Genomic DNA, 23,148 nt, shown 5'->3' with positions numbered 1-23,148 from the left:
TCTTTTCATACTACCTTTCTTTTGTTCAAACGTGCATCCTTAAGCGTTTTAAACGTGCTAGGAATGCCTTGAAAATAACGAAACACTACGAATCGACAGATGTGATGTGAAAGAAGTCAGGGCCACCTACTGTTTCGTAGCAGTGCAAAACTCCACCGAAAAAAAAAAAAAAAAAAAAAATGAAAATAAACATAAGATACGATATTAATGGCCTCAGTTCGAAGAAGAATGCGCCAAGGACGATTTCTTAAAAGCGCCTGAAGGTAACAAAACAGTATGAACCGACAGATATGTTCTGAAATACGTCAGGGCTTGTTGTTTTGCAGCAGTGTACGACTCCAAACTTGTAAACAAAAATGTATCTTTCGCCGCTAGAAGAGATAGACGCTTTGGCGACCCTCCTGTGTCTTGTGTCCGTGTTTTCGCACCTTTGCACACGTCTACTGGCCGCAAACGGCGTCTCGGACACGCCCGTTAGGCCCACGGCCGTCTCGCAGATGTTTCTCTTGCTTGTGCTGTCATATGGGCCACGACCCGAGCGGCAGCGAGCGGCAGTCGAGCAAAGTCGGGACAAGTCGGGACGGAAGAGGACAGGTGCGAATGCACTGCACGGATCACGCAAATATGTGGATGCGAAGCGCGCCGCGCGGCGTGTGTCAGGTGAGGAAGCTGCCGGGGGCGCTCTCCAGCAGGACACTGCTACACCCCGCACAGCCCCCCGCCGGATAACGGCTGTCTCACGCAAGTGGCGGCGCGGCGCGGCGCGCCCGCCAGTTCGGCAGACGCCTCTGAGACGCCGGACGCGCACAACGCGCCGCCTTCGAGGCTCCAGCTGTTGCGGAAGGACGTGCTCTGCGTCAAATGTGTCACCGAAAACTGCGATTGTGTGTGTTGGGAGAAGAGGCAGAGGCGTCTTCTGTCGTGCGGCTACAGTATAAGGGCGCCAACGGCCATACCATGTTGAATACACCGGTTCTCGTCCGATCACCGAAGTTAAGCAACATCGGGCCCGGTTAGTACTTGGATGGGTGACCGCCTGGGAACACCGGGTGCTGTTGGCTCCCCTTCGTTTTCTCCTTTTTACGCCGCTATCCCTGCCAGCCCTCTTTTCATACTACCTTTCTTTTGTTCAAACGTGCATCCTTAAGCGTTTTAAACGTGCTAGGAATGCCTTGAAAATAACGAAACACTACGAATCGACAGATGTGATGTGAAAGAAGTCAGGGCCACCTACTGTTTCGTAGCAGTGCAAAACTCCACCGAAAAAAAAAAAAAAAAAAAAAAATGAAAATAAACATAAGATACGATATTAATGGCCTCAGTTCGAAGAAGAATGCGCCAAGGACGATTTCTTAAAAGCGCCTGAAGGTAACAAAACAGTATGAACCGACAGATATGTTCTGAAATACGTCAGGGCTTGTTGTTTTGCAGCAGTGTACGACTCCAAACTTGTAAACAAAAATGTATCTTTCGCCGCTAGAAGAGATAGACGCTTTGGCGACCCTCCTGTGTCTTGTGTCCGTGTTTTCGCACCTTTGCACACGTCTACTGGCCGCAAACGGCGTCTCGGACACGCCCGTTAGGCCCACGGCCGTCTCGCAGATGTTTCTCTTGCTTGTGCTGTCATATGGGCCACGACCCGAGCGGCAGCGAGCGGCAGTCGAGCAAAGTCGGGACAAGTCGGGACGGAAGAGGACAGGTGCGAATGCACTGCACGGATCACGCAAATATGTGGATGCGAAGCGCGCCGCGCGGCGTGTGTCAGGTGAGGAAGCTGCCGGGGGCGCTCTCCAGCAGGACACTGCTACACCCCGCACAGCCCCCCGCCGGATAACGGCTGTCTCACGCAAGTGGCGGCGCGGCGCGGCGCGCCCGCCAGTTCGGCAGACGCCTCTGAGACGCCGGACGCGCACAACGCGCCGCCTTCGAGGCTCCAGCTGTTGCGGAAGGACGTGCTCTGCGTCAAATGTGTCACCGAAAACTGCGATTGTGTGTGTTGGGAGAAGAGGCAGAGGCGTCTTCTGTCGTGCGGCTACAGTATAAGGGCGCCAACGGCCATACCATGTTGAATACACCGGTTCTCGTCCGATCACCGAAGTTAAGCAACATCGGGCCCGGTTAGTACTTGGATGGGTGACCGCCTGGGAACACCGGGTGCTGTTGGCTCCCCTTCGTTTTCTCCTTTTTACGCCGCTATCCCTGCCAGCCCTCTTTTCATACTACCTTTCTTTTGTTCAAACGTGCATCCTTAAGCGTTTTAAACGTGCTAGGAATGCCTTGAAAATAACGAAACACTACGAATCGACAGATGTGATGTGAAAGAAGTCAGGGCCACCTACTGTTTCGTAGCAGTGCAAAACTCCACCGAAAAAAAAAAAAAAAAAAAAAAATGAAAATAAACATAAGATACGATATTAATGGCCTCAGTTCGAAGAAGAATGCGCCAAGGACGATTTCTTAAAAGCGCCTGAAGGTAACAAAACAGTATGAACCGACAGATATGTTCTGAAATACGTCAGGGCTTGTTGTTTTGCAGCAGTGTACGACTCCAAACTTGTAAACAAAAATGTATCTTTCGCCGCTAGAAGAGATAGACGCTTTGGCGACCCTCCTGTGTCTTGTGTCCGTGTTTTCGCACCTTTGCACACGTCTACTGGCCGCAAACGGCGTCTCGGACACGCCCGTTAGGCCCACGGCCGTCTCGCAGATGTTTCTCTTGCTTGTGCTGTCATATGGGCCACGACCCGAGCGGCAGCGAGCGGCAGTCGAGCAAAGTCGGGACAAGTCGGGACGGAAGAGGACAGGTGCGAATGCACTGCACGGATCACGCAAATATGTGGATGCGAAGCGCGCCGCGCGGCGTGTGTCAGGTGAGGAAGCTGCCGGGGGCGCTCTCCAGCAGGACACTGCTACACCCCGCACAGCCCCCCGCCGGATAACGGCTGTCTCACGCAAGTGGCGGCGCGGCGCGGCGCGCCCGCCAGTTCGGCAGACGCCTCTGAGACGCCGGACGCGCACAACGCGCCGCCTTCGAGGCTCCAGCTGTTGCGGAAGGACGTGCTCTGCGTCAAATGTGTCACCGAAAACTGCGATTGTGTGTGTTGGGAGAAGAGGCAGAGGCGTCTTCTGTCGTGCGGCTACAGTATAAGGGCGCCAACGGCCATACCATGTTGAATACACCGGTTCTCGTCCGATCACCGAAGTTAAGCAACATCGGGCCCGGTTAGTACTTGGATGGGTGACCGCCTGGGAACACCGGGTGCTGTTGGCTCCCCTTCGTTTTCTCCTTTTTACGCCGCTATCCCTGCCAGCCCTCTTTTCATACTACCTTTCTTTTGTTCAAACGTGCATCCTTAAGCGTTTTAAACGTGCTAGGAATGCCTTGAAAATAACGAAACACTACGAATCGACAGATGTGATGTGAAAGAAGTCAGGGCCACCTACTGTTTCGTAGCAGTGCAAAACTCCACCGAAAAAAAAAAAAAAAAAAAAAAATGAAAATAAACATAAGATACGATATTAATGGCCTCAGTTCGAAGAAGAATGCGCCAAGGACGATTTCTTAAAAGCGCCTGAAGGTAACAAAACAGTATGAACCGACAGATATGTTCTGAAATACGTCAGGGCTTGTTGTTTTGCAGCAGTGTACGACTCCAAACTTGTAAACAAAAATGTATCTTTCGCCGCTAGAAGAGATAGACGCTTTGGCGACCCTCCTGTGTCTTGTGTCCGTGTTTTCGCACCTTTGCACACGTCTACTGGCCGCAAACGGCGTCTCGGACACGCCCGTTAGGCCCACGGCCGTCTCGCAGATGTTTCTCTTGCTTGTGCTGTCATATGGGCCACGACCCGAGCGGCAGCGAGCGGCAGTCGAGCAAAGTCGGGACAAGTCGGGACGGAAGAGGACAGGTGCGAATGCACTGCACGGATCACGCAAATATGTGGATGCGAAGCGCGCCGCGCGGCGTGTGTCAGGTGAGGAAGCTGCCGGGGGCGCTCTCCAGCAGGACACTGCTACACCCCGCACAGCCCCCCGCCGGATAACGGCTGTCTCACGCAAGTGGCGGCGCGGCGCGGCGCGCCCGCCAGTTCGGCAGACGCCTCTGAGACGCCGGACGCGCACAACGCGCCGCCTTCGAGGCTCCAGCTGTTGCGGAAGGACGTGCTCTGCGTCAAATGTGTCACCGAAAACTGCGATTGTGTGTGTTGGGAGAAGAGGCAGAGGCGTCTTCTGTCGTGCGGCTACAGTATAAGGGCGCCAACGGCCATACCATGTTGAATACACCGGTTCTCGTCCGATCACCGAAGTTAAGCAACATCGGGCCCGGTTAGTACTTGGATGGGTGACCGCCTGGGAACACCGGGTGCTGTTGGCTCCCCTTCGTTTTCTCCTTTTTACGCCGCTATCCCTGCCAGCCCTCTTTTCATACTACCTTTCTTTTGTTCAAACGTGCATCCTTAAGCGTTTTAAACGTGCTAGGAATGCCTTGAAAATAACGAAACACTACGAATCGACAGATGTGATGTGAAAGAAGTCAGGGCCACCTACTGTTTCGTAGCAGTGCAAAACTCCACCGAAAAAAAAAAAAAAAAAAAAAAATGAAAATAAACATAAGATACGATATTAATGGCCTCAGTTCGAAGAAGAATGCGCCAAGGACGATTTCTTAAAAGCGCCTGAAGGTAACAAAACAGTATGAACCGACAGATATGTTCTGAAATACGTCAGGGCTTGTTGTTTTGCAGCAGTGTACGACTCCAAACTTGTAAACAAAAATGTATCTTTCGCCGCTAGAAGAGATAGACGCTTTGGCGACCCTCCTGTGTCTTGTGTCCGTGTTTTCGCACCTTTGCACACGTCTACTGGCCGCAAACGGCGTCTCGGACACGCCCGTTAGGCCCACGGCCGTCTCGCAGATGTTTCTCTTGCTTGTGCTGTCATATGGGCCACGACCCGAGCGGCAGCGAGCGGCAGTCGAGCAAAGTCGGGACAAGTCGGGACGGAAGAGGACAGGTGCGAATGCACTGCACGGATCACGCAAATATGTGGATGCGAAGCGCGGCGTGTGTCAGGTGAGGAAGCTGCCGGGGGCGCTCTCCAGCAGGACACTGCTACACCCCGCACAGCCCCCCGCCGGATAACGGCTGTCTCACGCAAGTGGCGGCGCGGCGCGGCGCGCCCGCCAGTTCGGCAGACGCCTCTGAGACGCCGGACGCGCACAACGCGCCGCCTTCGAGGCTCCAGCTGTTGCGGAAGGACGTGCTCTGCGTCAAATGTGTCACCGAAAACTGCGATTGTGTGTGTTGGGAGAAGAGGCAGAGGCGTCTTCTGTCGTGCGGCTACAGTATAAGGGCGCCAACGGCCATACCATGTTGAATACACCGGTTCTCGTCCGATCACCGAAGTTAAGCAACATCGGGCCCGGTTAGTACTTGGATGGGTGACCGCCTGGGAACACCGGGTGCTGTTGGCTCCCCTTCGTTTTCTCCTTTTTACGCCGCTATCCCTGCCAGCCCTCTTTTCATACTACCTTTCTTTTGTTCAAACGTGCATCCTTAAGCGTTTTAAACGTGCTAGGAATGCCTTGAAAATAACGAAACACTACGAATCGACAGATGTGATGTGAAAGAAGTCAGGGCCACCTACTGTTTCGTAGCAGTGCAAAACTCCACCGAAAAAAAAAAAAAAAAAAAAAAATGAAAATAAACATAAGATACGATATTAATGGCCTCAGTTCGAAGAAGAATGCGCCAAGGACGATTTCTTAAAAGCGCCTGAAGGTAACAAAACAGTATGAACCGACAGATATGTTCTGAAATACGTCAGGGCTTGTTGTTTTGCAGCAGTGTACGACTCCAAACTTGTAAACAAAAATGTATCTTTCGCCGCTAGAAGAGATAGACGCTTTGGCGACCCTCCTGTGTCTTGTGTCCGTGTTTTCGCACCTTTGCACACGTCTACTGGCCGCAAACGGCGTCTCGGACACGCCCGTTAGGCCCACGGCCGTCTCGCAGATGTTTCTCTTGCTTGTGCTGTCATATGGGCCACGACCCGAGCGGCAGCGAGCGGCAGTCGAGCAAAGTCGGGACAAGTCGGGACGGAAGAGGACAGGTGCGAATGCACTGCACGGATCACGCAAATATGTGGATGCGAAGCGCGCCGCGCGGCGTGTGTCAGGTGAGGAAGCTGCCGGGGGCGCTCTCCAGCAGGACACTGCTACACCCCGCACAGCCCCCCGCCGGATAACGGCTGTCTCACGCAAGTGGCGGCGCGGCGCGGCGCGCCCGCCAGTTCGGCAGACGCCTCTGAGACGCCGGACGCGCACAACGCGCCGCCTTCGAGGCTCCAGCTGTTGCGGAAGGACGTGCTCTGCGTCAAATGTGTCACCGAAAACTGCGATTGTGTGTGTTGGGAGAAGAGGCAGAGGCGTCTTCTGTCGTGCGGCTACAGTATAAGGGCGCCAACGGCCATACCATGTTGAATACACCGGTTCTCGTCCGATCACCGAAGTTAAGCAACATCGGGCCCGGTTAGTACTTGGATGGGTGACCGCCTGGGAACACCGGGTGCTGTTGGCTCCCCTTCGTTTTCTCCTTTTTACGCCGCTATCCCTGCCAGCCCTCTTTTCATACTACCTTTCTTTTGTTCAAACGTGCATCCTTAAGCGTTTTAAACGTGCTAGGAATGCCTTGAAAATAACGAAACACTACGAATCGACAGATGTGATGTGAAAGAAGTCAGGGCCACCTACTGTTTCGTAGCAGTGCAAAACTCCACCGAAAAAAAAAAAAAAAAAAAAAAATGAAAATAAACATAAGATACGATATTAATGGCCTCAGTTCGAAGAAGAATGCGCCAAGGACGATTTCTTAAAAGCGCCTGAAGGTAACAAAACAGTATGAACCGACAGATATGTTCTGAAATACGTCAGGGCTTGTTGTTTTGCAGCAGTGTACGACTCCAAACTTGTAAACAAAAATGTATCTTTCGCCGCTAGAAGAGATAGACGCTTTGGCGACCCTCCTGTGTCTTGTGTCCGTGTTTTCGCACCTTTGCACACGTCTACTGGCCGCAAACGGCGTCTCGGACACGCCCGTTAGGCCCACGGCCGTCTCGCAGATGTTTCTCTTGCTTGTGCTGTCATATGGGCCACGACCCGAGCGGCAGCGAGCGGCAGTCGAGCAAAGTCGGGACAAGTCGGGACGGAAGAGGACAGGTGCGAATGCACTGCACGGATCACGCAAATATGTGGATGCGAAGCGCGCCGCGCGGCGTGTGTCAGGTGAGGAAGCTGCCGGGGGCGCTCTCCAGCAGGACACTGCTACACCCCGCACAGCCCCCCGCCGGATAACGGCTGTCTCACGCAAGTGGCGGCGCGGCGCGGCGCGCCCGCCAGTTCGGCAGACGCCTCTGAGACGCCGGACGCGCACAACGCGCCGCCTTCGAGGCTCCAGCTGTTGCGGAAGGACGTGCTCTGCGTCAAATGTGTCACCGAAAACTGCGATTGTGTGTGTTGGGAGAAGAGGCAGAGGCGTCTTCTGTCGTGCGGCTACAGTATAAGGGCGCCAACGGCCATACCATGTTGAATACACCGGTTCTCGTCCGATCACCGAAGTTAAGCAACATCGGGCCCGGTTAGTACTTGGATGGGTGACCGCCTGGGAACACCGGGTGCTGTTGGCTCCCCTTCGTTTTCTCCTTTTTACGCCGCTATCCCTGCCAGCCCTCTTTTCATACTACCTTTCTTTTGTTCAAACGTGCATCCTTAAGCGTTTTAAACGTGCTAGGAATGCCTTGAAAATAACGAAACACTACGAATCGACAGATGTGATGTGAAAGAAGTCAGGGCCACCTACTGTTTCGTAGCAGTGCAAAACTCCACCGAAAAAAAAAAAAAAAAAAAAAAATGAAAATAAACATAAGATACGATATTAATGGCCTCAGTTCGAAGAAGAATGCGCCAAGGACGATTTCTTAAAAGCGCCTGAAGGTAACAAAACAGTATGAACCGACAGATATGTTCTGAAATACGTCAGGGCTTGTTGTTTTGCAGCAGTGTACGACTCCAAACTTGTAAACAAAAATGTATCTTTCGCCGCTAGAAGAGATAGACGCTTTGGCGACCCTCCTGTGTCTTGTGTCCGTGTTTTCGCACCTTTGCACACGTCTACTGGCCGCAAACGGCGTCTCGGACACGCCCGTTAGGCCCACGGCCGTCTCGCAGATGTTTCTCTTGCTTGTGCTGTCATATGGGCCACGACCCGAGCGGCAGCGAGCGGCAGTCGAGCAAAGTCGGGACAAGTCGGGACGGAAGAGGACAGGTGCGAATGCACTGCACGGATCACGCAAATATGTGGATGCGAAGCGCGCCGCGCGGCGTGTGTCAGGTGAGGAAGCTGCCGGGGGCGCTCTCCAGCAGGACACTGCTACACCCCGCACAGCCCCCCGCCGGATAACGGCTGTCTCACGCAAGTGGCGGCGCGGCGCGGCGCGCCCGCCAGTTCGGCAGACGCCTCTGAGACGCCGGACGCGCACAACGCGCCGCCTTCGAGGCTCCAGCTGTTGCGGAAGGACGTGCTCTGCGTCAAATGTGTCACCGAAAACTGCGATTGTGTGTGTTGGGAGAAGAGGCAGAGGCGTCTTCTGTCGTGCGGCTACAGTATAAGGGCGCCAACGGCCATACCATGTTGAATACACCGGTTCTCGTCCGATCACCGAAGTTAAGCAACATCGGGCCCGGTTAGTACTTGGATGGGTGACCGCCTGGGAACACCGGGTGCTGTTGGCTCCCCTTCGTTTTCTCCTTTTTACGCCGCTATCCCTGCCAGCCCTCTTTTCATACTACCTTTCTTTTGTTCAAACGTGCATCCTTAAGCGTTTTAAACGTGCTAGGAATGCCTTGAAAATAACGAAACACTACGAATCGACAGATGTGATGTGAAAGAAGTCAGGGCCACCTACTGTTTCGTAGCAGTGCAAAACTCCACCGAAAAAAAAAAAAAAAAAAAAAAATGAAAATAAACATAAGATACGATATTAATGGCCTCAGTTCGAAGAAGAATGCGCCAAGGACGATTTCTTAAAAGCGCCTGAAGGTAACAAAACAGTATGAACCGACAGATATGTTCTGAAATACGTCAGGGCTTGTTGTTTTGCAGCAGTGTACGACTCCAAACTTGTAAACAAAAATGTATCTTTCGCCGCTAGAAGAGATAGACGCTTTGGCGACCCTCCTGTGTCTTGTGTCCGTGTTTTCGCACCTTTGCACACGTCTACTGGCCGCAAACGGCGTCTCGGACACGCCCGTTAGGCCCACGGCCGTCTCGCAGATGTTTCTCTTGCTTGTGCTGTCATATGGGCCACGACCCGAGCGGCAGCGAGCGGCAGTCGAGCAAAGTCGGGACAAGTCGGGACGGAAGAGGACAGGTGCGAATGCACTGCACGGATCACGCAAATATGTGGATGCGAAGCGCGCCGCGCGGCGTGTGTCAGGTGAGGAAGCTGCCGGGGGCGCTCTCCAGCAGGACACTGCTACACCCCGCACAGCCCCCCGCCGGATAACGGCTGTCTCACGCAAGTGGCGGCGCGGCGCGGCGCGCCCGCCAGTTCGGCAGACGCCTCTGAGACGCCGGACGCGCACAACGCGCCGCCTTCGAGGCTCCAGCTGTTGCGGAAGGACGTGCTCTGCGTCAAATGTGTCACCGAAAACTGCGATTGTGTGTGTTGGGAGAAGAGGCAGAGGCGTCTTCTGTCGTGCGGCTACAGTATAAGGGCGCCAACGGCCATACCATGTTGAATACACCGGTTCTCGTCCGATCACCGAAGTTAAGCAACATCGGGCCCGGTTAGTACTTGGATGGGTGACCGCCTGGGAACACCGGGTGCTGTTGGCTCCCCTTCGTTTTCTCCTTTTTACGCCGCTATCCCTGCCAGCCCTCTTTTCATACTACCTTTCTTTTGTTCAAACGTGCATCCTTAAGCGTTTTAAACGTGCTAGGAATGCCTTGAAAATAACGAAACACTACGAATCGACAGATGTGATGTGAAAGAAGTCAGGGCCACCTACTGTTTCGTAGCAGTGCAAAACTCCACCGAAAAAAAAAAAAAAAAAAAAAATGAAAATAAACATAAGATACGATATTAATGGCCTCAGTTCGAAGAAGAATGCGCCAAGGACGATTTCTTAAAAGCGCCTGAAGGTAACAAAACAGTATGAACCGACAGATATGTTCTGAAATACGTCAGGGCTTGTTGTTTTGCAGCAGTGTACGACTCCAAACTTGTAAACAAAAATGTATCTTTCGCCGCTAGAAGAGATAGACGCTTTGGCGACCCTCCTGTGTCTTGTGTCCGTGTTTTCGCACCTTTGCACACGTCTACTGGCCGCAAACGGCGTCTCGGACACGCCCGTTAGGCCCACGGCCGTCTCGCAGATGTTTCTCTTGCTTGTGCTGTCATATGGGCCACGACCCGAGCGGCAGCGAGCGGCAGTCGAGCAAAGTCGGGACAAGTCGGGACGGAAGAGGACAGGTGCGAATGCACTGCACGGATCACGCAAATATGTGGATGCGAAGCGCGCCGCGCGGCGTGTGTCAGGTGAGGAAGCTGCCGGGGGCGCTCTCCAGCAGGACACTGCTACACCCCGCACAGCCCCCCGCCGGATAACGGCTGTCTCACGCAAGTGGCGGCGCGGCGCGGCGCGCCCGCCAGTTCGGCAGACGCCTCTGAGACGCCGGACGCGCACAACGCGCCGCCTTCGAGGCTCCAGCTGTTGCGGAAGGACGTGCTCTGCGTCAAATGTGTCACCGAAAACTGCGATTGTGTGTGTTGGGAGAAGAGGCAGAGGCGTCTTCTGTCGTGCGGCTACAGTATAAGGGCGCCAACGGCCATACCATGTTGAATACACCGGTTCTCGTCCGATCACCGAAGTTAAGCAACATCGGGCCCGGTTAGTACTTGGATGGGTGACCGCCTGGGAACACCGGGTGCTGTTGGCTCCCCTTCGTTTTCTCCTTTTTACGCCGCTATCCCTGCCAGCCCTCTTTTCATACTACCTTTCTTTTGTTCAAACGTGCATCCTTAAGCGTTTTAAACGTGCTAGGAATGCCTTGAAAATAACGAAACACTACGAATCGACAGATGTGATGTGAAAGAAGTCAGGGCCACCTACTGTTTCGTAGCAGTGCAAAACTCCACCGAAAAAAAAAAAAAAAAAAAAAAATGAAAATAAACATAAGATACGATATTAATGGCCTCAGTTCGAAGAAGAATGCGCCAAGGACGATTTCTTAAAAGCGCCTGAAGGTAACAAAACAGTATGAACCGACAGATATGTTCTGAAATACGTCAGGGCTTGTTGTTTTGCAGCAGTGTACGACTCCAAACTTGTAAACAAAAATGTATCTTTCGCCGCTAGAAGAGATAGACGCTTTGGCGACCCTCCTGTGTCTTGTGTCCGTGTTTTCGCACCTTTGCACACGTCTACTGGCCGCAAACGGCGTCTCGGACACGCCCGTTAGGCCCACGGCCGTCTCGCAGATGTTTCTCTTGCTTGTGCTGTCATATGGGCCACGACCCGAGCGGCAGCGAGCGGCAGTCGAGCAAAGTCGGGACAAGTCGGGACGGAAGAGGACAGGTGCGAATGCACTGCACGGATCACGCAAATATGTGGATGCGAAGCGCGCCGCGCGGCGTGTGTCAGGTGAGGAAGCTGCCGGGGGCGCTCTCCAGCAGGACACTGCTACACCCCGCACAGCCCCCCGCCGGATAACGGCTGTCTCACGCAAGTGGCGGCGCGGCGCGGCGCGCCCGCCAGTTCGGCAGACGCCTCTGAGACGCCGGACGCGCACAACGCGCCGCCTTCGAGGCTCCAGCTGTTGCGGAAGGACGTGCTCTGCGTCAAATGTGTCACCGAAAACTGCGATTGTGTGTGTTGGGAGAAGAGGCAGAGGCGTCTTCTGTCGTGCGGCTACAGTATAAGGGCGCCAACGGCCATACCATGTTGAATACACCGGTTCTCGTCCGATCACCGAAGTTAAGCAACATCGGGCCCGGTTAGTACTTGGATGGGTGACCGCCTGGGAACACCGGGTGCTGTTGGCTCCCCTTCGTTTTCTCCTTTTTACGCCGCTATCCCTGCCAGCCCTCTTTTCATACTACCTTTCTTTTGTTCAAACGTGCATCCTTAAGCGTTTTAAACGTGCTAGGAATGCCTTGAAAATAACGAAACACTACGAATCGACAGATGTGATGTGAAAGAAGTCAGGGCCACCTACTGTTTCGTAGCAGTGCAAAACTCCACCGAAAAAAAAAAAAAAAAAAAAAAATGAAAATAAACATAAGATACGATATTAATGGCCTCAGTTCGAAGAAGAATGCGCCAAGGACGATTTCTTAAAAGCGCCTGAAGGTAACAAAACAGTATGAACCGACAGATATGTTCTGAAATACGTCAGGGCTTGTTGTTTTGCAGCAGTGTACGACTCCAAACTTGTAAACAAAAATGTATCTTTCGCCGCTAGAAGAGATAGACGCTTTGGCGACCCTCCTGTGTCTTGTGTCCGTGTTTTCGCACCTTTGCACACGTCTACTGGCCGCAAACGGCGTCTCGGACACGCCCGTTAGGCCCACGGCCGTCTCGCAGATGTTTCTCTTGCTTGTGCTGTCATATGGGCCACGACCCGAGCGGCAGCGAGCGGCAGTCGAGCAAAGTCGGGACAAGTCGGGACGGAAGAGGACAGGTGCGAATGCACTGCACGGATCACGCAAATATGTGGATGCGAAGCGCGCCGCGCGGCGTGTGTCAGGTGAGGAAGCTGCCGGGGGCGCTCTCCAGCAGGACACTGCTACACCCCGCACAGCCCCCCGCCGGATAACGGCTGTCTCACGCAAGTGGCGGCGCGGCGCGGCGCGCCCGCCAGTTCGGCAGACGCCTCTGAGACGCCGGACGCGCACAACGCGCCGCCTTCGAGGCTCCAGCTGTTGCGGAAGGACGTGCTCTGCGTCAAATGTGTCACCGAAAACTGCGATTGTGTGTGTTGGGAGAAGAGGCAGAGGCGTCTTCTGTCGTGCGGCTACAGTATAAGGGCGCCAACGGCCATACCATGTTGAATACACCGGTTCTCGTCCGATCACCGAAGTTAAGCAACATCGGGCCCGGTTAGTACTTGGATGGGTGACCGCCTGGGAACACCGGGTGCTGTTGGCTCCCCTTCGTTTTCTCCTTTTTACGCCGCTATCCCTGCCAGCCCTCTTTTCATACTACCTTTCTTTTGTTCAAACGTGCATCCTTAAGCGTTTTAAACGTGCTAGGAATGCCTTGAAAATAACGAAACACTACGAATCGACAGATGTGATGTGAAAGAAGTCAGGGCCACCTACTGTTTCGTAGCAGTGCAAAACTCCACCGAAAAAAAAAAAAAAAAAAAAAAATGAAAATAAACATAAGATACGATATTAATGGCCTCAGTTCGAAGAAGAATGCGCCAAGGACGATTTCTTAAAAGCGCCTGAAGGTAACAAAACAGTATGAACCGACAGATATGTTCTGAAATACGTCAGGGCTTGTTGTTTTGCAGCAGTGTACGACTCCAAACTTGTAAACAAAAATGTATCTTTCGCCGCTAGAAGAGATAGACGCTTTGGCGACCCTCCTGTGTCTTGTGTCCGTGTTTTCGCACCTTTGCACACGTCTACTGGCCGCAAACGGCGTCTCGGACACGCCCGTTAGGCCCACGGCCGTCTCGCAGATGTTTCTCTTGCTTGTGCTGTCATATGGGCCACGACCCGAGCGGCAGCGAGCGGCAGTCGAGCAAAGTCGGGACAAGTCGGGACGGAAGAGGACAGGTGCGAATGCACTGCACGGATCACGCAAATATGTGGATGCGAAGCGCGCCGCGCGGCGTGTGTCAGGTGAGGAAGCTGCCGGGGGCGCTCTCCAGCAGGACACTGCTACACCCCGCACAGCCCCCCGCCGGATAACGGCTGTCTCACGCAAGTGGCGGCGCGGCGCGGCGCGCCCGCCAGTTCGGCAGACGCCTCTGAGACGCCGGACGCGCACAACGCGCCGCCTTCGAGGCTCCAGCTGTTGCGGAAGGACGTGCTCTGCGTCAAATGTGTCACCGAAAACTGCGATTGTGTGTGTTGGGAGAAGAGGCAGAGGCGTCTTCTGTCGTGCGGCTACAGTATAAGGGCGCCAACGGCCATACCATGTTGAATACACCGGTTCTCGTCCGATCACCGAAGTTAAGCAACATCGGGCCCGGTTAGTACTTGGATGGGTGACCGCCTGGGAACACCGGGTGCTGTTGGCTCCCCTTCGTTTTCTCCTTTTTACGCCGCTATCCCTGCCAGCCCTCTTTTCATACTACCTTTCTTTTGTTCAAACGTGCATCCTTAAGCGTTTTAAACGTGCTAGGAATGCCTTGAAAATAACGAAACACTACGAATCGACAGATGTGATGTGAAAGAAGTCAGGGCCACCTACTGTTTCGTAGCAGTGCAAAACTCCACCGAAAAAAAAAAAAAAAAAAAAAAATGAAAATAAACATAAGATACGATATTAATGGCCTCAGTTCGAAGAAGAATGCGCCAAGGACGATTTCTTAAAAGCGCCTGAAGGTAACAAAACAGTATGAACCGACAGATATGTTCTGAAATACGTCAGGGCTTGTTGTTTTGCAGCAGTGTACGACTCCAAACTTGTAAACAAAAATGTATCTTTCGCCGCTAGAAGAGATAGACGCTTTGGCGACCCTCCTGTGTCTTGTGTCCGTGTTTTCGCACCTTTGCACACGTCTACTGGCCGCAAACGGCGTCTCGGACACGCCCGTTAGGCCCACGGCCGTCTCGCAGATGTTTCTCTTGCTTGTGCTGTCATATGGGCCACGACCCGAGCGGCAGCGAGCGGCAGTCGAGCAAAGTCGGGACAAGTCGGGACGGAAGAGGACAGGTGCGAATGCACTGCACGGATCACGCAAATATGTGGATGCGAAGCGCGGCGTGTGTCAGGTGAGGAAGCTGCCGGGGGCGCTCTCCAGCAGGACACTGCTACACCCCGCACAGCCCCCCGCCGGATAACGGCTGTCTCACGCAAGTGGCGGCGCGGCGCGGCGCGCCCGCCAGTTCGGCAGACGCCTCTGAGACGCCGGACGCGCACAACGCGCCGCCTTCGAGGCTCCAGCTGTTGCGGAAGGACGTGCTCTGCGTCAAATGTGTCACCGAAAACTGCGATTGTGTGTGTTGGGAGAAGAGGCAGAGGCGTCTTCTGTCGTGCGGCTACAGTATAAGGGCGCCAACGGCCATACCATGTTGAATACACCGGTTCTCGTCCGATCACCGAAGTTAAGCAACATCGGGCCCGGTTAGTACTTGGATGGGTGACCGCCTGGGAACACCGGGTGCTGTTGGCTCCCCTTCGTTTTCTCCTTTTTACGCCGCTATCCCTGCCAGCCCTCTTTTCATACTACCTTTCTTTTGTTCAAACGTGCATCCTTAAGCGTTTTAAACGTGCTAGGAATGCCTTGAAAATAACGAAACACTACGAATCGACAGATGTGATGTGAAAGAAGTCAGGGCCACCTACTGTTTCGTAGCAGTGCAAAACTCCACCGAAAAAAAAAAAAAAAAAAAAAAATGAAAATAAACATAAGATACGATATTAATGGCCTCAGTTCGAAGAAGAATGCGCCAAGGACGATTTCTTAAAAGCGCCTGAAGGTAACAAAACAGTATGAACCGACAGATATGTTCTGAAATACGTCAGGGCTTGTTGTTTTGCAGCAGTGTACGACTCCAAACTTGTAAACAAAAATGTATCTTTCGCCGCTAGAAGAGATAGACGCTTTGGCGACCCTCCTGTGTCTTGTGTCCGTGTTTTCGCACCTTTGCACACGTCTACTGGCCGCAAACGGCGTCTCGGACACGCCCGTTAGGCCCACGGCCGTCTCGCAGATGTTTCTCTTGCTTGTGCTGTCATATGGGCCACGACCCGAGCGGCAGCGAGCGGCAGTCGAGCAAAGTCGGGACAAGTCGGGACGGAAGAGGACAGGTGCGAATGCACTGCACGGATCACGCAAATATGTGGATGCGAAGCGCGCCGCGCGGCGTGTGTCAGGTGAGGAAGCTGCCGGGGGCGCTCTCCAGCAGGACACTGCTACACCCCGCACAGCCCCCCGCCGGATAACGGCTGTCTCACGCAAGTGGCGGCGCGGCGCGGCGCGCCCGCCAGTTCGGCAGACGCCTCTGAGACGCCGGACGCGCACAACGCGCCGCCTTCGAGGCTCCAGCTGTTGCGGAAGGACGTGCTCTGCGTCAAATGTGTCACCGAAAACTGCGATTGTGTGTGTTGGGAGAAGAGGCAGAGGCGTCTTCTGTCGTGCGGCTACAGTATAAGGGCGCCAACGGCCATACCATGTTGAATACACCGGTTCTCGTCCGATCACCGAAGTTAAGCAACATCGGGCCCGGTTAGTACTTGGATGGGTGACCGCCTGGGAACACCGGGTGCTGTTGGCTCCCCTTCGTTTTCTCCTTTTTACGCCGCTATCCCTGCCAGCCCTCTTTTCATACTACCTTTCTTTTGTTCAAACGTGCATCCTTAAGCGTTTTAAACGTGCTAGGAATGCCTTGAAAATAACGAAACACTACGAATCGACAGATGTGATGTGAAAGAAGTCAGGGCCACCTACTGTTTCGTAGCAGTGCAAAACTCCACCGAAAAAAAAAAAAAAAAAAAAAAATGAAAATAAACATAAGATACGATATTAATGGCCTCAGTTCGAAGAAGAATGCGCCAAGGACGATTTCTTAAAAGCGCCTGAAGGTAACAAAACAGTATGAACCGACAGATATGTTCTGAAATACGTCAGGGCTTGTTGTTTTGCAGCAGTGTACGACTCCAAACTTGTAAACAAAAATGTATCTTTCGCCGCTAGAAGAGATAGACGCTTTGGCGACCCTCCTGTGTCTTGTGTCCGTGTTTTCGCACCTTTGCACACGTCTACTGGCCGCAAACGGCGTCTCGGACACGCCCGTTAGGCCCACGGCCGTCTCGCAGATGTTTCTCTTGCTTGTGCTGTCATATGGGCCACGACCCGAGCGGCAGCGAGCGGCAGTCGAGCAAAGTCGGGACAAGTCGGGACGGAAGAGGACAGGTGCGAATGCACTGCACGGATCACGCAAATATGTGGATGCGAAGCGCGCCGCGCGGCGTGTGTCAGGTGAGGAAGCTGCCGGGGGCGCTCTCCAGCAGGACACTGCTACACCCCGCACAGCCCCCCGCCGGATAACGGCTGTCTCACGCAAGTGGCGGCGCGGCGCGGCGCGCCCGCCAGTTCGGCAGACGCCTCTGAGACGCCGGACGCGCACAACGCGCCGCCTTCGAGGCTCCAGCTGTTGCGGAAGGACGTGCTCTGCGTCAAATGTGTCACCGAAAACTGCGATTGTGTGTGTTGGGAGAAGAGGCAGAGGCGTCTTCTGTCGTGCGGCTACAGTATAAGGGCGCCAACGGCCATACCATGTTGAATACACCGGTTCTCGTCCGATCACCGAAGTTAAGCAACATCGGGCCCGGTTAGTACTTGGATGGGTGACCGCCTGGGAACACCGGGTGCTGTTGGCTCCCCTTCGTTTTCTCCTTTTTACGCCGCTATCCCTGCCAGCCCTCTTTTCATACTACCTTTCTTTTGTTCAAACGTGCATCCTTAAGCGTTTTAAACGTGCTAGGAATGCCTTGAAAATAACGAAACACTACGAATCGACAGATGTGATGTGAAAGAAGTCAGGGCCACCTACTGTTTCGTAGCAGTGCAAAACTCCACCGAAAAAAAAAAAAAAAAAAAAAAATGAAAATAAACATAAGATACGATATTAATGGCCTCAGTTCGAAGAAGAATGCGCCAAGGACGATTTCTTAAAAGCGCCTGAAGGTAACAAAACAGTATGAACCGACAGATATGTTCTGAAATACGTCAGGGCTTGTTGTTTTGCAGCAGTGTACGACTCCAAACTTGTAAACAAAAATGTATCTTTCGCCGCTAGAAGAGATAGACGCTTTGGCGACCCTCCTGTGTCTTGTGTCCGTGTTTTCGCACCTTTGCACACGTCTACTGGCCGCAAACGGCGTCTCGGACACGCCCGTTAGGCCCACGGCCGTCTCGCAGATGTTTCTCTTGCTTGTGCTGTCATATGGGCCACGACCCGAGCGGCAGCGAGCGGCAGTCGAGCAAAGTCGGGACAAGTCGGGACGGAAGAGGACAGGTGCGAATGCACTGCACGGATCACGCAAATATGTGGATGCGAAGCGCGCCGCGCGGCGTGTGTCAGGTGAGGAAGCTGCCGGGGGCGCTCTCCAGCAGGACACTGCTACACCCCGCACAGCCCCCCGCCGGATAACGGCTGTCTCACGCAAGTGGCGGCGCGGCGCGGCGCGCCCGCCAGTTCGGCAGACGCCTCTGAGACGCCGGACGCGCACAACGCGCCGCCTTCGAGGCTCCAGCTGTTGCGGAAGGACGTGCTCTGCGTCAAATGTGTCACCGAAAACTGCGATTGTGTGTGTTGGGAGAAGAGGCAGAGGCGTCTTCTGTCGTGCGGCTACAGTATAAGGGCGCCAACGGCCATACCATGTTGAATACACCGGTTCTCGTCCGATCACCGAAGTTAAGCAACATCGGGCCCGGTTAGTACTTGGATGGGTGACCGCCTGGGAACACCGGGTGCTGTTGGCTCCCCTTCGTTTTCTCCTTTTTACGCCGCTATCCCTGCCAGCCCTCTTTTCATACTACCTTTCTTTTGTTCAAACGTGCATCCTTAAGCGTTTTAAACGTGCTAGGAATGCCTTGAAAATAACGAAACACTACGAATCGACAGATGTGATGTGAAAGAAGTCAGGGCCACCTACTGTTTCGTAGCAGTGCAAAACTCCACCGAAAAAAAAAAAAAAAAAAAAAAATGAAAATAAACATAAGATACGATATTAATGGCCTCAGTTCGAAGAAGAATGCGCCAAGGACGATTTCTTAAAAGCGCCTGAAGGTAACAAAACAGTATGAACCGACAGATATGTTCTGAAATACGTCAGGGCTTGTTGTTTTGCAGCAGTGTACGACTCCAAACTTGTAAACAAAAATGTATCTTTCGCCGCTAGAAGAGATAGACGCTTTGGCGACCCTCCTGTGTCTTGTGTCCGTGTTTTCGCACCTTTGCACACGTCTACTGGCCGCAAACGGCGTCTCGGACACGCCCGTTAGGCCCACGGCCGTCTCGCAGATGTTTCTCTTGCTTGTGCTGTCATATGGGCCACGACCCGAGCGGCAGCGAGCGGCAGTCGAGCAAAGTCGGGACAAGTCGGGACGGAAGAGGACAGGTGCGAATGCACTGCACGGATCACGCAAATATGTGGATGCGAAGCGCGCCGCGCGGCGTGTGTCAGGTGAGGAAGCTGCCGGGGGCGCTCTCCAGCAGGACACTGCTACACCCCGCACAGCCCCCCGCCGGATAACGGCTGTCTCACGCAAGTGGCGGCGCGGCGCGGCGCGCCCGCCAGTTCGGCAGACGCCTCTGAGACGCCGGACGCGCACAACGCGCCGCCTTCGAGGCTCCAGCTGTTGCGGAAGGACGTGCTCTGCGTCAAATGTGTCACCGAAAACTGCGATTGTGTGTGTTGGGAGAAGAGGCAGAGGCGTCTTCTGTCGTGCGGCTACAGTATAAGGGCGCCAACGGCCATACCATGTTGAATACACCGGTTCTCGTCCGATCACCGAAGTTAAGCAACATCGGGCCCGGTTAGTACTTGGATGGGTGACCGCCTGGGAACACCGGGTGCTGTTGGCTCCCCTTCGTTTTCTCCTTTTTACGCCGCTATCCCTGCCAGCCCTCTTTTCATACTACCTTTCTTTTGTTCAAACGTGCATCCTTAAGCGTTTTAAACGTGCTAGGAATGCCTTGAAAATAACGAAACACTACGAATCGACAGATGTGATGTGAAAGAAGTCAGGGCCACCTACTGTTTCGTAGCAGTGCAAAACTCCACCGAAAAAAAAAAAAAAAAAAAAAATGAAAATAAACATAAGATACGATATTAATGGCCTCAGTTCGAAGAAGAATGCGCCAAGGACGATTTCTTAAAAGCGCCTGAAGGTAACAAAACAGTATGAACCGACAGATATGTTCTGAAATACGTCAGGGCTTGTTGTTTTGCAGCAGTGTACGACTCCAAACTTGTAAACAAAAATGTATCTTTCGCCGCTAGAAGAGATAGACGCTTTGGCGACCCTCCTGTGTCTTGTGTCCGTGTTTTCGCACCTTTGCACACGTCTACTGGCCGCAAACGGCGTCTCGGACACGCCCGTTAGGCCCACGGCCGTCTCGCAGATGTTTCTCTTGCTTGTGCTGTCATATGGGCCACGACCCGAGCGGCAGCGAGCGGCAGTCGAGCAAAGTCGGGACAAGTCGGGACGGAAGAGGACAGGTGCGAATGCACTGCACGGATCACGCAAATATGTGGATGCGAAGCGCGCCGCGCGGCGTGTGTCAGGTGAGGAAGCTGCCGGGGGCGCTCTCCAGCAGGACACTGCTACACCCCGCACAGCCCCCCGCCGGATAACGGCTGTCTCACGCAAGTGGCGGCGCGGCGCGGCGCGCCCGCCAGTTCGGCAGACGCCTCTGAGACGCCGGACGCGCACAACGCGCCGCCTTCGAGGCTCCAGCTGTTGCGGAAGGACGTGCTCTGCGTCAAATGTGTCACCGAAAACTGCGATTGTGTGTGTTGGGAGAAGAGGCAGAGGCGTCTTCTGTCGTGCGGCTACAGTATAAGGGCGCCAACGGCCATACCATGTTGAATACACCGGTTCTCGTCCGATCACCGAAGTTAAGCAACATCGGGCCCGGTTAGTACTTGGATGGGTGACCGCCTGGGAACACCGGGTGCTGTTGGCTCCCCTTCGTTTTCTCCTTTTTACGCCGCTATCCCTGCCAGCCCTCTTTTCATACTACCTTTCTTTTGTTCAAACGTGCATCCTTAAGCGTTTTAAACGTGCTAGGAATGCCTTGAAAATAACGAAACACTACGAATCGACAGATGTGATGTGAAAGAAGTCAGGGCCACCTACTGTTTCGTAGCAGTGCAAAACTCCACCGAAAAAAAAAAAAAAAAAAAAAAATGAAAATAAACATAAGATACGATATTAATGGCCTCAGTTCGAAGAAGAATGCGCCAAGGACGATTTCTTAAAAGCGCCTGAAGGTAACAAAACAGTATGAACCGACAGATATGTTCTGAAATACGTCAGGGCTTGTTGTTTTGCAGCAGTGTACGACTCCAAACTTGTAAACAAAAATGTATCTTTCGCCGCTAGAAGAGATAGACGCTTTGGCGACCCTCCTGTGTCTTGTGTCCGTGTTTTCGCACCTTTGCACACGTCTACTGGCCGCAAACGGCGTCTCGGACACGCCCGTTAGGCCCACGGCCGTCTCGCAGATGTTTCTCTTGCTTGTGCTGTCATATGGGCCACGACCCGAGCGGCAGCGAGCGGCAGTCGAGCAAAGTCGGGACAAGTCGGGACGGAAGAGGACAGGTGCGAATGCACTGCACGGATCACGCAAATATGTGGATGCGAAGCGCGCCGCGCGGCGTGTGTCAGGTGAGGAAGCTGCCGGGGGCGCTCTCCAGCAGGACACTGCTACACCCCGCACAGCCCCCCGCCGGATAACGGCTGTCTCACGCAAGTGGCGGCGCGGCGCGGCGCGCCCGCCAGTTCGGCAGACGCCTCTGAGACGCCGGACGCGCACAACGCGCCGCCTTCGAGGCTCCAGCTGTTGCGGAAGGACGTGCTCTGCGTCAAATGTGTCACCGAAAACTGCGATTGTGTGTGTTGGGAGAAGAGGCAGAGGCGTCTTCTGTCGTGCGGCTACAGTATAAGGGCGCCAACGGCCATACCATGTTGAATACACCGGTTCTCGTCCGATCACCGAAGTTAAGCAACATCGGGCCCGGTTAGTACTTGGATGGGTGACCGCCTGGGAACACCGGGTGCTGTTGGCTCCCCTTCGTTTTCTCCTTTTTACGCCGCTATCCCTGCCAGCCCTCTTTTCATACTACCTTTCTTTTGTTCAAACGTGCATCCTTAAGCGTTTTAAACGTGCTAGGAATGCCTTGAAAATAACGAAACACTACGAATCGACAGATGTGATGTGAAAGAAGTCAGGGCCACCTACTGTTTCGTAGCAGTGCAAAACTCCACCGAAAAAAAAAAAAAAAAAAAAAAATGAAAATAAACATAAGATACGATATTAATGGCCTCAGTTCGAAGAAGAATGCGCCAAGGACGATTTCTTAAAAGCGCCTGAAGGTAACAAAACAGTATGAACCGACAGATATGTTCTGAAATACGTCAGGGCTTGTTGTTTTGCAGCAGTGTACGACTCCAAACTTGTAAACAAAAATGTATCTTTCGCCGCTAGAAGAGATAGACGCTTTGGCGACCCTCCTGTGTCTTGTGTCCGTGTTTTCGCACCTTTGCACACGTCTACTGGCCGCAAACGGCGTCTCGGACACGCCCGTTAGGCCCACGGCCGTCTCGCAGATGTTTCTCTTGCTTGTGCTGTCATATGGGCCACGACCCGAGCGGCAGCGAGCGGCAGTCGAGCAAAGTCGGGACAAGTCGGGACGGAAGAGGACAGGTGCGAATGCACTGCACGGATCACGCAAATATGTGGATGCGAAGCGCGCCGCGCGGCGTGTGTCAGGTGAGGAAGCTGCCGGGGGCGCTCTCCAGCAGGACACTGCTACACCCCGCACAGCCCCCCGCCGGATAACGGCTGTCTCACGCAAGTGGCGGCGCGGCGCGGCGCGCCCGCCAGTTCGGCAGACGCCTCTGAGACGCCGGACGCGCACAACGCGCCGCCTTCGAGGCTCCAGCTGTTGCGGAAGGACGTGCTCTGCGTCAAATGTGTCACCGAAAACTGCGATTGTGTGTGTTGGGAGAAGAGGCAGAGGCGTCTTCTGTCGTGCGGCTACAGTATAAGGGCGCCAACGGCCATACCATGTTGAATACACCGGTTCTCGTCCGATCACCGAAGTTAAGCAACATCGGGCCCGGTTAGTACTTGGATGGGTGACCGCCTGGGAACACCGGGTGCTGTTGGCTCCC

General features: G+C 53.8%; 1 protein-coding gene and 21 non-coding genes across 22 annotated transcripts in view; 21 read left to right on the top strand and 1 right to left on the bottom strand.

Annotated features, from left to right (window-relative positions):
- The window catches only part of LOC126444749 (uncharacterized transmembrane protein DDB_G0289901-like), a gene marked incomplete at both ends in the record, with an annotated part of 28,824 nt that extends 5,888 nt beyond the window's left edge, over window positions 1-22,936 (bottom strand). Inside the window, 21 exons of the mRNA XM_050090967.1 lie at window positions 742-852; window positions 1,847-1,957; window positions 2,952-3,062; window positions 4,057-4,167; window positions 5,155-5,265; window positions 6,260-6,370; window positions 7,365-7,475; window positions 8,470-8,580; window positions 9,575-9,685; window positions 10,679-10,789; window positions 11,784-11,894; window positions 12,889-12,999; window positions 13,994-14,104; window positions 15,092-15,202; window positions 16,197-16,307; window positions 17,302-17,412; window positions 18,407-18,517; window positions 19,512-19,622; window positions 20,616-20,726; window positions 21,721-21,831; window positions 22,826-22,936. Of these exons, the coding sequence (XP_049946924.1) occupies window positions 742-852; window positions 1,847-1,957; window positions 2,952-3,062; window positions 4,057-4,167; window positions 5,155-5,265; window positions 6,260-6,370; window positions 7,365-7,475; window positions 8,470-8,580; window positions 9,575-9,685; window positions 10,679-10,789; window positions 11,784-11,894; window positions 12,889-12,999; window positions 13,994-14,104; window positions 15,092-15,202; window positions 16,197-16,307; window positions 17,302-17,412; window positions 18,407-18,517; window positions 19,512-19,622; window positions 20,616-20,726; window positions 21,721-21,831; window positions 22,826-22,936 (2,331 nt within the window). The remainder of the gene's footprint in view (window positions 1-741; window positions 853-1,846; window positions 1,958-2,951; window positions 3,063-4,056; window positions 4,168-5,154; window positions 5,266-6,259; window positions 6,371-7,364; window positions 7,476-8,469; window positions 8,581-9,574; window positions 9,686-10,678; window positions 10,790-11,783; window positions 11,895-12,888; window positions 13,000-13,993; window positions 14,105-15,091; window positions 15,203-16,196; window positions 16,308-17,301; window positions 17,413-18,406; window positions 18,518-19,511; window positions 19,623-20,615; window positions 20,727-21,720; window positions 21,832-22,825) is intronic.
- On the top strand, window positions 943-1,061 carry LOC126444769 (5S ribosomal RNA). Its single transcript, XR_007582721.1, has one exon. It is a non-coding gene; the product is annotated as a 5S ribosomal RNA (ribosomal RNA).
- On the top strand, window positions 2,048-2,166 carry LOC126444768 (5S ribosomal RNA). The gene has a single exon (XR_007582720.1). It is a non-coding gene; the product is annotated as a 5S ribosomal RNA (ribosomal RNA).
- LOC126444767 (5S ribosomal RNA) lies at window positions 3,153-3,271 on the top strand. The gene has a single exon (XR_007582719.1). It is a non-coding gene; the product is annotated as a 5S ribosomal RNA (ribosomal RNA).
- LOC126444765 (5S ribosomal RNA) lies at window positions 4,258-4,376 on the top strand. Its single transcript, XR_007582718.1, has one exon. It is a non-coding gene; the product is annotated as a 5S ribosomal RNA (ribosomal RNA).
- On the top strand, window positions 5,356-5,474 carry LOC126444764 (5S ribosomal RNA). The gene has a single exon (XR_007582717.1). It is a non-coding gene; the product is annotated as a 5S ribosomal RNA (ribosomal RNA).
- Window positions 6,461-6,579, top strand: LOC126444763 (5S ribosomal RNA). The gene has a single exon (XR_007582716.1). It is a non-coding gene; the product is annotated as a 5S ribosomal RNA (ribosomal RNA).
- On the top strand, window positions 7,566-7,684 carry LOC126444761 (5S ribosomal RNA). Its single transcript, XR_007582714.1, has one exon. It is a non-coding gene; the product is annotated as a 5S ribosomal RNA (ribosomal RNA).
- Window positions 8,671-8,789, top strand: LOC126444760 (5S ribosomal RNA). The gene has a single exon (XR_007582713.1). It is a non-coding gene; the product is annotated as a 5S ribosomal RNA (ribosomal RNA).
- LOC126444759 (5S ribosomal RNA) lies at window positions 9,776-9,894 on the top strand. The gene has a single exon (XR_007582712.1). It is a non-coding gene; the product is annotated as a 5S ribosomal RNA (ribosomal RNA).
- Window positions 10,880-10,998, top strand: LOC126444758 (5S ribosomal RNA). Its single transcript, XR_007582711.1, has one exon. It is a non-coding gene; the product is annotated as a 5S ribosomal RNA (ribosomal RNA).
- On the top strand, window positions 11,985-12,103 carry LOC126444757 (5S ribosomal RNA). Its single transcript, XR_007582710.1, has one exon. It is a non-coding gene; the product is annotated as a 5S ribosomal RNA (ribosomal RNA).
- LOC126444756 (5S ribosomal RNA) lies at window positions 13,090-13,208 on the top strand. The gene has a single exon (XR_007582709.1). It is a non-coding gene; the product is annotated as a 5S ribosomal RNA (ribosomal RNA).
- Window positions 14,195-14,313, top strand: LOC126444754 (5S ribosomal RNA). The gene has a single exon (XR_007582708.1). It is a non-coding gene; the product is annotated as a 5S ribosomal RNA (ribosomal RNA).
- Window positions 15,293-15,411, top strand: LOC126444753 (5S ribosomal RNA). The gene has a single exon (XR_007582707.1). It is a non-coding gene; the product is annotated as a 5S ribosomal RNA (ribosomal RNA).
- Window positions 16,398-16,516, top strand: LOC126444752 (5S ribosomal RNA). Its single transcript, XR_007582706.1, has one exon. It is a non-coding gene; the product is annotated as a 5S ribosomal RNA (ribosomal RNA).
- Window positions 17,503-17,621, top strand: LOC126444751 (5S ribosomal RNA). Its single transcript, XR_007582705.1, has one exon. It is a non-coding gene; the product is annotated as a 5S ribosomal RNA (ribosomal RNA).
- LOC126444779 (5S ribosomal RNA) lies at window positions 18,608-18,726 on the top strand. Its single transcript, XR_007582730.1, has one exon. It is a non-coding gene; the product is annotated as a 5S ribosomal RNA (ribosomal RNA).
- On the top strand, window positions 19,713-19,831 carry LOC126444778 (5S ribosomal RNA). The gene has a single exon (XR_007582729.1). It is a non-coding gene; the product is annotated as a 5S ribosomal RNA (ribosomal RNA).
- On the top strand, window positions 20,817-20,935 carry LOC126444774 (5S ribosomal RNA). The gene has a single exon (XR_007582726.1). It is a non-coding gene; the product is annotated as a 5S ribosomal RNA (ribosomal RNA).
- Window positions 21,922-22,040, top strand: LOC126444762 (5S ribosomal RNA). The gene has a single exon (XR_007582715.1). It is a non-coding gene; the product is annotated as a 5S ribosomal RNA (ribosomal RNA).
- A 90-nt stretch (window positions 22,937-23,026) lies between the features above and the next one.
- Window positions 23,027-23,145, top strand: LOC126444750 (5S ribosomal RNA). Its single transcript, XR_007582704.1, has one exon. It is a non-coding gene; the product is annotated as a 5S ribosomal RNA (ribosomal RNA).
- The last annotated feature ends 3 nt before the right edge of the window (window positions 23,146-23,148 follow it).

The sequence above is a fragment of the Schistocerca serialis genome, unplaced genomic scaffold, assembly GCF_023864345.2.
Source record: "Schistocerca serialis cubense isolate TAMUIC-IGC-003099 unplaced genomic scaffold, iqSchSeri2.2 HiC_scaffold_300, whole genome shotgun sequence".
NCBI lineage: Eukaryota > Metazoa > Arthropoda > Insecta > Orthoptera > Acrididae > Schistocerca > Schistocerca serialis.
This window is presented reverse-complemented; position numbering and strand designations above follow the sequence as displayed.